The sequence below is a fragment of the Myotis brandtii genome, unplaced genomic scaffold, assembly GCF_000412655.1.
Source record: "Myotis brandtii unplaced genomic scaffold, ASM41265v1 scaffold51, whole genome shotgun sequence".
Classification (NCBI taxonomy): domain Eukaryota; kingdom Metazoa; phylum Chordata; class Mammalia; order Chiroptera; family Vespertilionidae; genus Myotis; species Myotis brandtii.
The window spans coordinates 2,028,373-2,039,915 of NW_005369442.1; the positions used below are offsets into that span (position 1 = coordinate 2,028,373).

General features: G+C 37.7%; 1 protein-coding gene across 1 annotated transcript in view; it reads left to right on the top strand.

Annotated features, from left to right (window-relative positions):
* TMEM165 (transmembrane protein 165) overlaps positions 1-11,543 on the top strand; it is a 25,870-nt gene that overhangs the window by 3,641 nt on the left and 10,686 nt on the right. The window contains exons 3-4 of the mRNA XM_014548461.1: positions 3,013-3,107; positions 7,124-7,349. Of these exons, the coding sequence (XP_014403947.1) occupies positions 3,013-3,107; positions 7,124-7,349 (321 nt within the window). The remainder of the gene's footprint in view (positions 1-3,012; positions 3,108-7,123; positions 7,350-11,543) is intronic.

Consider the following 11,543-nt stretch of genomic DNA (forward strand, 5'->3'; position numbering starts at 1 on the left):
GGGATGCTGCTGAGGAACGGGGTCTGGTCGGCCAGATGCGCGGTGTGGCGCGGGGAGCGGGGAGCACTCGTCCCGAGCGGGAAGTTGAGCCCCGAGGGCAGCCGGGAGGCTTTTCGTTATTCCCAGGGCAAAAGAACGCCGGGCTTTGCATTGTTGGAGCAGCTTATCCCGAGCTGTTGGCCCCAATTCAGCTTTGCCGGACTTGTGTTTTTTGTCTTGTCTTTTGACAAATGGACCTGGGTATTTGGAGCGTGACTCTCACTTTTTAAGAACGTGCTCTTGCCTGCGGGAAGCGGCCCTTAGGCTCGCAGAGGGATGGCCAGTGTTGGGCGGTAGCCCCGAGGGCTGCGGCGGCGAGGGTGCCACCGCTCGACGTGTCCGTGCGCCGGAACGTCCCGTGGCCTCCGCTAAGTAGGGATCCGTGAATGTCTGAGTGGATGTCACTAGAACCACCCAATCGCTTGTATTCAAACTCAGCATTTCCTCCCTAGACCCGTCCCGGGCTGTCTCCTCACTTCCCATTTGAATGCCTGAATTCAGGTCTTCTGTCCTGCGACTGGCACTCCAGCCCCCACCCCCACCCCTTCCACCCGAGGCGATACCGGGCCGGTCGCCACCCGGCGAATCTTCCTAAACTTTGAGCTCAGTTTTACTTCTCGGAAATGTTCCCCGAGTGGCCCCTGCCTGCTGATGGCAGGCCAGCCTCTCCAGCAGGATGTTCAGGTTTCTGCAGGATCGGGCTCCAGTCGGCCTCCAGGCTCTTCAGGCACCGCTCCCGTGCCCACGTGCTCCACTCGAACCGGAGACCGTGCCATGTGCTCGTGGCAAGGCTCTCCAACAAAGGGTCTCCCGAAAAAGGCTGGGGTGGGCTGGGAGCCCACTGGTCAGAACCTGCCCACCTTCCAAGAACCAGCAGATACCTGTCCTCTGGGAGGGCTTCCCTACCGCGTTCAAAGGGGTTTCTCTCTGGCTCCTCGCTCCTGGGCTTAGTTGACCCTGTTTGCCATTTCCAGCTCCGAAATGCTGATTCATGACATTTATTCTTAGAGTTTATCATTTAGCCTCCTGTCATATAACTCACTGGAAGTTTCTTTTTTTTTTTCTTCTCAAACAATAATTATTTTGGGCTAAGTAATAACTTTGTGAGTGAGAGAGGTATTTTGAATGTAATTTTCTAGGCCTTTCATTACAGTTTTAGTCATACAACGACTTTTGAGATACAAAATAATACCCTTTAGACAACTTGGGTGAAAAATCTAGTCTTATAAAATAAAGTCATCAGTATCTAGTGAGCATATTTAAGTGGCCTTAAGGATCCTTGTCTTTGAAATTGGATGTGGAGGCAAGGGGCAGGCACAATATATGATTTTTTGTCTTTAATATTTTGATATATTCTTGATATTTTTGATAGGAATATATTCTAATTTCTATATCATAGTAGAATCCAATTGTTTTAATTATATTTTCATGCAATTTTTTGATAGGCTCAACTATTTTCTCTACTTACAGTACTACAGCATGTTAGAAGACATTTTTTAAAGGTTGGCTATTTAAACTTACCCTTTTCATGCCACTGTGACAGTGGATTTCTGAAAATGGAGGGGGAGAAATCTCTCCTTTATTGGTCATCATTCAAGTGAAAGATGTATTATTAAAATGTAGTTATATCTTACAGGGTGCTTTGAAGCAAGATAACTGAATTTCTAACAGCTTTCTACTTTGGGTATTTTTTTTCTCTATGATCAGATAAAAGTTGGGGGAGTTCACTTTGAACTTGACAATTAAACCCCAGTATACAAACTCATGAATAGAAGTACTGTTGATCATTTGTATTCATTTATGCAGTTAATGCTTCTAGTGACTTACTCAGTTTTTTCTTATTCCTTCCCTAAGCTGAGCATGTAATATAAGAAGCATTAAGTCCTTTTAGTTGAGGGAGGTTAGATAGATTTAATAAAGGTAATTTTTAATTTGCTGTATATTCTAGAAATCCCAAGAACTGTTCTGGTTAAGTAGCACTGTTGATAAAGCCTATTATCTGACCCAGTACAAATTCTTGATATTTACTGTTTCTTGGCATTTCTTTTATTTATTATCTTTTAACTGTGAGAAGGCCTTCCACACAATATTTGAACTTTTTTTCATTTTCATTAAGTTAACAGTTCTGCTTCCTGTAGTCCAGTCTCCCAGTTCTAGCCGCTTTATAGCTAAGATTGAGGCCAGGAGATGTGAGAATGCTTTTCTTGCTCAGGATTGCTGTGTCAGAATGAAGTGAACATTATGTTGCCAAATTCATTGCCTGGTGTTCTACCATCAAAGCAATTCATTAAAATCAGTGAAACACTTAATACATTCAAATGTCCAAATTTATTAATCCATTAAAAACAACATTCATAAAAATAAAGTTGTTAAAACATTCATTAAAATAAAAATGTATTTGTTAAATATGTATTATTCTAGTATGAATTAACAAGTAACAATAAAAAATAAAATATTTAAAAAACAGACTAAACCATTCATGAAAAGAAATGATAGTGAAAATTTATTTTTTTGAAATATATTTTTATTGATTTTAGAGAGGAGGAAGGGAGAGAGAGAGAAAGATAGAAACATCAATATGAGAGAGATTCATTGATTGGCTACCTCCTGCCTGCCCCCTCCTGGGGATTGAGCCTGCAACCCTCATGTGCCCTGACTGGAAATCGAACCTGACCTCCTGGTTCATAGATCCACACTCAACCACTGAGCCATGCCAGCCGGACCGATAGTGAAAATTTATAATAAAATATAATCTTTTATTGTAGTGCAATTTTTAAAAACCAGGTTTATCCATGGTGTCATAGTTGAAGTTGAATGTATATTTTTGTGCACACTTTCCAACTTCTGAAAAAGGTTTCCTGGCTTCTGATAATAAAGTAATGGCTAGGAGACAGTTTTAAGGCAATTCTAAGCATTTCCTTCTGACTCTTTTTATCTTTAAATAACCTAACCTCTTGTGTGGTAACTTTTGTTGAGTACTTTTTGATTTTTTTTGCAGGGATATCAGTCTTTTTTCCAAGAAAGTATCTTCATCTTCCCTAGTATTTTGTGTAGATGAAGATTCTGATGTAGGTATCTTGTTATGTTTCAGTAGTCAAACATATGTGTTCATTTGAACTCTGGAACTAGAAGGAATTATTTTTTCATTATTGACTGTTATTTTTTTCCTTGAAGATCATGAAAGTAGAAAAGAATACTTTCTAAATGAGCATACTTTTTTCTTTTTACAGTTCTTCAGTTTGTAACTAATTTTAACTTTGAGTAAAGCAAGTTAATTTCTAATTATAATTTGTTGACCCTGCTTTCAAGATGTAAATGTTTTGGATTTCAGACCGAAAATAAAATGAAATAGTGGTATTTGTACCAAGGAAAACACTGTATTTCATTACTATTTCATTACACTATAATTGAAGAGTGGAGTATCAGAATAGTCACCGCATCTGACTCTCTTGTACACATCTAAGTATTTGCTTCTCTGCCCATACCTTCTGCCTTTAGACTGGACAGAACTATCATCCTTCCCATACCTTTTCTCTGTGTCCATGTGCCTATTCTCTGACCTCCAGTATTTTTCTTCCTCAATATCTTTATTCTTTCTATTGGTTCCTGTCTGCATACACATGCCCATAGGTTCTTTCCTACTTGGGCAAAGAAAGAAGGCCATTGATTTAACTCATCTTGACTGCATTATAAGCATACCTCAGTTCATTGCGCTTCACTTTGTTGCGCTTCACAGGTGTTGCGCTCTTTACAAATTCGAGGCAAGACCCTTCACCAGCAGAAAGATTACGACTTGCTTTATTGCGAGGCTCGCTTTATTGTGGTAGTCTGGAACTGAACCCACAGTATCTCTGAGGTATGCCTGTAGTTTCTATTCAGTTTTATCAACCAAATTTCTATCTAGGAAATTAGTTGCTTTTTTACTTTGCTTTAGTCTTCCATTGTCTGGCTTGAGCCTCTGTCTTTTTATTATTCCTTTTTTTAGTCCTCACCTGAGGAAATGTTTTTACTGATTTTAGACGGGGAGGGGGCAGGGACAGAGAGAAAAAAAATCCATGTGAGAGAGAAACATTGATCGGTTGCCTCCCATACGTGCCCCAACTGGGGATCAAACCTGCAACCTGGGTATGTGCCCTGACCAGGAATCGAACCTGCAACCTTTTGTTGTATGGGACAGTGCTCCACAACTGAGCCACCCAGCTAGGGCTGAGCCCCTGTCTTTTTATTGAAATTTCATTTTTGAAGTATAACTTTACCTTACCTAATTGCTAAACGCAGGGCTCTTTTTCAGTTCTCATTTTGACACTGTTACCTCTCTACTTTTTGAAGAGTTGGACCCCATCTTTGCTGTATGAACGTGGGAAAAATTATTTAACATTATTGGTCCTCTGTTACTCCTCTTGTGTTAAGTTGGATGACAGTTCTTAAGGTTTTGAGTATTTGAACAATGTATATGAAAATACCTGGCATCTAGTTAGTTAGTAGCTCAGTGAATGGTGTTTGTTCCTATCTTGACCATCTGTGGTGTTCTCTTGCCTGGCTTTCTAAATATCTAAGACAGTTTTTGTTTTCTTTCTCTTCTCCCACCCCCTTTTCCCTAAAAATAGACATTCCCTAAGGCTTTTCAACTTAATCTCTAGGCCTTTTCCTATGGGAATTTCGTCTACTTGCTCTAACTGATAAATTTAGGCTCCCAGATACATGCTCTGAGGCTAAAATCAGGGGTCCCATTTGTATGACTTCTTGGAAACCTTCATTTGAAATGCTTTTTTATCACCTCAAATTGAATGTGTCTGAAACCAAATCCCTTATTTTTATTCCTCTTTCCCACATATCTTGTAGGAATACTAGTATTTCTCTTAGTCAACCAGATGGAAAACCTTAACCATCATCTTTGATTCTCCCCTCTTTTTAAAGTTCTGTTTATTTTCTTTCCATAATGTACAGAATTTTTTTCCTTCCCTATTATTAACATTGGTTTTGAGCAGCTGACTTCCTAATTAATTGGTCTGGTGGCTGGTATTCTTTTTTAGCCCTGATGTACAGTAGTATAAGTCACAGTGCTTTAATCATGTTTGTGTCTTCTACTCAAAAACTTCTAAAGGCTTCTTGCTTGCCTCTAAGCTGGGCCATAACCATACAGGATTTTCAGTCTGGGCCCTATTTTATCTTGCTACCCCAATCATTCATCTGATGGTTTGCTTCCTGTTCTCAGAACATGCCAGTATTCTTTCACATTGTCAGTCCAGGGAAGGAGGTAAATGCATGTACTCCACTGCATTTTCAAGTTAGCCTTTGCATGAGTGACTAGTACTGAATTCTGCTGAGACTGTGAAGGAGCCTTATAGAATGAACCTCAGAACCAACTTCCCTCATCCGTCAGAGATTGCCCCACAGTTGTTAACTCTATACTTCTGGGTAGTGAATGCATAATTGCAGAGTGCTTTCTGGTTGTATCTATCTGAAGACTTAGAGCCTACAAGGAATTGGTTTCTTTCTATAGATAGATAGATGGTAGATAGATAATATATAGATATAGATATAATCTTATTCTCTTCTCCCTTTGTAACCATCAGCTTGTTCTCAATCTATAGTCTATTTTCTGTTTTGTTTTGTTTTAGATTCCATAAGTAAGTGAAACCATACAGTATTTGTCTGACATTTCATTTAGCATAATATCCTCAAGGCCCATCCATGTTGTCACAAATGACAAGATTTCATAATATGCCTGTGTCTGTGCATGTGCATGCATGAATCATATCTTTGATTAATTTTTTTGCTTGTATCTGTCCAGTTTTCCCAGCACCACTTACTAAAGAGACTGTCTTTATCCCATTGTATATTATTTCCTCCCTTGTTATAGGATGACTATAAGTGAGGATTTATTTCTAGTTGATGCCATTGATGTGTGTGTGTGTGATTATGCCAGTACTATACTGTTTTGATTATTGTAGCTTTATTATATAGTTTGATATCAAGGAGCATGATCCGTACTTTGTTCTTTCTCAAGATTCCTTTGGCTATTCGGGGACTTTTGTGGTTCCATATAAATTTTATGATTAGTTTTTCTTAAAATGTGGTGCCTCAGAACCGGTTCTAGTATGAATTAACAAATAACATTAATAAAAAATAAAATATTAAAAATGTGGTGCCTCAGAACCAGTGTGCAACTTTGGGTAAAGCACCGGTTCTCAACCTGTGGGTCGCGACCATCGGAAAACACATATAGCATATCAGATATTTACATTACGATTCATAACAGTAGCAAAATTACAGTTATGAAGTAGCAATGAAAATAATTTTATGGTTGGGGGTCACCACAACATGAGGAACTGTATTAAAGGGTCACGGCATTAGGAAGGTTGAGAACCACTGGTAAAGAATGAGCATCGTAGAATGATGGACATGTCACTAACTCTTTAAAGCAGCGGTCACCAACCTTTTGGACCTCACGGACCACCAGTTGGCGGCCGATGCTTTAAAGTGCTTGTTGCCCTTTTGGAGCTTTGTCACATTTTCAACTTGAATATCAACCAAAGCACTGGTTTGTCTTTTTATCAGGCCATATTATCTCTTAGGATATTTTTAGCTGTTAGTGTAGGACCATCGATATATCCAGCTATATTAGACCTCATCTTAGCTACAGTCAACTCTTGCTCCAGCTTATTGAGAGCTTTCTGAATCTTACTCTGTCCTCTAAAGTGTTAATGAAATTTATCTCAGCTTCCTGTTATTTGGATATTTGATAAGCATACCCTGGTCTTTCACACCAGTTACAAATAAAAAGCTAAGAACTTAATCTCAGCTCACAAATTCTTAGAAAATAAGGTAATTTTTATGTGTGGATATAGTTGGTCTACAGTTATTTAAAAATTGTTTTGTAGAATTGTACTTGGATCTGCATTGTAGCAATCATCAATTAGAGGGTTCTGTCATTACTGATGGCTTTCAAAGTGATTACATAGTAAATAAGTCTAATGACCGTGACAGTAAAAAACATCTTAATTCACATACAAACTAAAAGAATTGTAAATAATGACTTCTTTAAAAAAATAGCTGATGTATATATATTTTTTTATTTCAGAAAGGACTCACACCAGCTGTCCCAGTTCATACCAATAAAGAAGATACAGATACCCAAACTAATTTGGGGTTTATCCATGCATTTGTCGCTGCCATATCAGTTATCATTGTATCTGAACTGGGTGATAAGACATTTTTTATAGCAGCCATTATGGCAATGCGCTATAACCGTTTGACAGTGTTGGCTGGTGCTATGCTTGCCTTGGGCTTAATGACGTGCTTATCAGGTAAGTGTGCTTTTCCTCCTAATAAGTTTATTGGTTTTAAGCAACAGCATGGTGTTTGATATTGAGTCACTGAATCATTCAATTAATCATGGAATTTGGTTCATGTTCCAGAGTTTTGTAAAAAGAAAATGGTTTTAGTACCTAAATTCCTGAAAAATATACTGCATTTAAAATTAAATGTTCAGCTGTTCAATAAAGATACATACTCCTCATTTATTCACTGGATTAGAATCCTTACTTTTGCTGTGTATTCTTGCTTTTTTTTCCTTTTCAGTCCAGATAAGCTTATTTATGTCTAATATTTTACAAGTAGAACTCAAGCAGCCACAGAGAATTGCATATTCTTCTGTTGAAGGACATTTGATATCAATAACTGAGGAAAAATTCTTGGTTTATTGTGTTCTATTAAGCTATTGTTACCCATTATAGTAAAGGAGTGAAACGTTCTTAGATTCCTAGTTTGTGCTGCTAATACATAGGCTTGCTTTTCAAAGAATTAGACCATGAGAAAGTAAACTTACCATTCAGTAATTAAACATAATTTAGTCTCTGATTCAGAAGCAACCTTGAGCCACGTAGTTGGGTAGAAAATAGTAAGCTTCCTCCTTAGAGTCAGGCTTGGGCCAGACTCTGACTGTGCCATGTATTCGTGTAATGATAAGTTACTTCACCTCTTTGAATTTCAGGTTCCCCATTTGTAAAATGGAAATAATATCTACCTACCTTATAGGGTCACAAGTGCTCAGTCATTCACCCCTGTTCTTCCCTCAGCAATTTTTATTTCTGGCTGCTTAGATGCTTGTAGTAGTTTACGTCTTTCAAAACATATGAGTATTTTAATGATTAAATTAATTTGACTACTTTTCATATTTTAGAAATTAGCATTAGCGTTATTCATATTTAAAATAAAAACCGTTTTCTCTTCAAAAGTAAATTTTGATAGGAAATGGGAAAAGTGGGGAGAGTTGTAAATGGTAAAGTTACTTGTTTGGAATGAGTTTCAGTAAATTAGAGAATTTTATTTTTGAAACTTTGAGCTTCAAGATAACTAGAAGGCTGTCCTCTGCCCATTCCCTCACCGGAAGCTGGCTCCATCAATCCCCTGACGTCTTTGTGTTCATATCCATTTACTCAGCTCTAAGTGGGGTTAGTCTCTCTTGTCCTGACCCTCGGCCCACCTCCCTCTAGCTCAGTGGTTCTCAACTTTCTGGCCCTTTAAATACAGTTCCTCATGTTGTGACCCAACCATAAAATTATTTTTGTTGCTACATCATAACTGTAATGTTGCTACTGTTATGAATCGTAATGTAAATATCTGATATGCAGGATGGTCTTAGGCGACCCCTGTGAAAGGGTTGTTCGACCGCCAAAGGGGTCTCGACCCACAGGTTGAGAACTGCTGCTCTACCTGCTGGTGGTGTCTGACAGCTCTTCTCACCTGTTCTATTGAAAGGATAGGTTTTATTTGTGGTCTTCAAATCTTTTCCTCGTGTATCTAAAATAATTTTGAAAAAGTATGTACCTCCTGTCACATTGAAGTGATCTAAGACTTGTCATATTAAGCTTAAGGAGTTGCAGAGATCTAATTTCTGGTATGGTATACAAAAACTGTATGGCATTCTTTTAAAACAGGGGTGGGGAACCTTTTTTCTGCCAAGGGCCATTGGATATTTATAACATCATTTGTGGGCCATACAAAATTATCAACTTAAAAATTAGCCTGCTAGGGACATATGTAATACTTTCAAAAATAAATATTTAAACAGAATTAGCCTGCTATATTTGGTCAAGCATTTAACTCACCCTAATGCCTTGGAAGGGCCAGACCAAATGATTTTGAGGGCCTTTTATGGCCAGTGGGCTGGATATTCCCCACCCCTGTTTTAAAACATACCCAGTGGACTCTAAATACCATTAGCAATCTGATAGCCACTATCACCATCATTCCTTTAAAAAAGCATGAATAAACTAACATTTGGAAATTTACATTGATCTTTTTTATTATTTTCATTTACTTTTGTCATAGAACTTCAACAATTACTACAAGTTTTTACTTGAAAATCTTTTTTGGATCACACTGTCGTATTTATTTTGGAGCAAAAAATATATATAAAATGTGTTTTAAAAGATGCTGAAAATTTTCTTTAGGTCTCTAAATGTTAACAGTTTATATGACTAGAGTTATAGTTACTATTATTTTTTTCTAATTATCACCTGAGGACACATTTTTATTAATTTTTGAGAGAGAAAGAGGAGGAGGAGAGAGAGAAACATTTATCTGTTGCCTCCTGCATCTTCTGACTGGGGATCGAATCCACAATCCAGGTATGTGCCCTGACTGAGAATTGAGCTTGCAGCAACTTTTTAGTGTACGGGACAATGCTCCAACTAACTGAGCCACCTGGCCAGGGCGATAGAACTATTATTTTAAAAATTAGTTTATATATACTGACCTGGCAGGGGAGATACCATGATTACGAAGGTGGTTTTCCCAGGGTGAGGTTTATCCATTGCACTCCAGATGTGCTGACTCCTGTGATCCCCTCCCCACAAAAAAATTAATAATAAAATTAGATTAGATGTCCATGACAACTTATTGCTAGAATGGAGCAAGGTTTAGAATCAATTCTGATATAAGTTAGTGATTCCCAAATCTGTATCTTCACTTCACATACATTGCCAAGATGTAGAAGGGCCATACATTTGTAGCTCTCTTCTGACTTGATAAAGAGAAGAACCTCTCATTGTTCCCAGAGAAAAAGTGCTTGAGCATCAGAGGAAAGGTTCCCAAAGAAAGAGAAAATAGAGGGACAGTAACTAGGGAAGAACATCACAGCTAGAATACCAGGTGTTTTTTGCTGTCTGTGGAGATGTCAAGGCATCCCAAAGATAGGATTTTTAAGGGTAAGTAGTAACACAGGTTGTTGTTGTTTCTTAAATATTACCTGGAGATAAAAGGAAAACTAAGTTTTCAACACATTTAAAAAGGTTTGCTACATTTCATTAAAAAATACTAAAGCCTCTTTATGGAAAATCTTTTAAGTTTATCAAGTTACAAAAAATACTTATATGCCTTTTATCCAGATTCACCTGTTAACATTTTACCCCATTTGTTTTAGCATTTGTGACCTAGCTATCCATTTATCTAAATCTAAATAAAATTATGTACACACACAATGTATATATAGATATATGTGTACATGTACATACAACTTATATATCTTACAGATGTATAATGTATATATACATTTTTTAAAATTCTTATTTATTGACTTTTAGAGGGGGAAGGAGAAAAAGAGGAAGGGGATAGAAGCATCAATTAATTGTTCCACTTATTTAGCATTCATTGGTTGATTCTTGTATGTGTCCTGACGGAGTCAAACCCTCAACCTTGGGGTACCGGGACAATGCTCTAACCAACTGAGCTACTCAGCCAGGGCTTTATACACAATTTAATATGTATCGTTATACACAGATTGATACATTACTTTAATCTGTCACTCATATTTTGTTAATTGACCTAATACTCTATAGCAGGATCTTTTACTATTTTAATCTGAAATGTTTACATAGCCTTTTCTTGTGTTTTAGACTATTTACATTTTTAAAAGAATAGAGCCCCTCTAGTGGACTGTTCCTCATTTTCTGTTTGATATTTCCTCATGATTAGATTGAGATTCATTTTTTTTCTTTTAGTTTATCTTTATTGTTGAAAGTATCATGTCTCCCCCCCCCCCTTTTTTTCCCCATTAACCCCCTTCACCCCACCCCAGGCCTTCATCACATTATTGTCTGAGTCCTTGGGCTAAGCATATATGCATATAAGTTCCCCAGTTAATCTCTTCCCACCTACCCACCCACCCCCACCTTCCCTCTGAGATTTATTGGTCTGTTCCATGCTTCTATGTCTATGGATCTATTTTATCAGTATATTTTGTTAATTAGATTCCACATATGAGTGAGATCATGTGATACTTGTCTTTGCCTGACTGGCTTATTTCACTTAACACAATACTTTCCAGGCCCTTCCATGCTATCTCAAAGGATAAGAGATTCCTGTTTACAGCTGCATAGTATACCATGGTGTAAATGTACCACATACAGCTTTTATATACTAGTTTATACCATATATGTGTGTGTGTGTGTGTGTGTGTGTGTGTGTACTAGAGGCCCGGTGCACAAATATTTGTACAC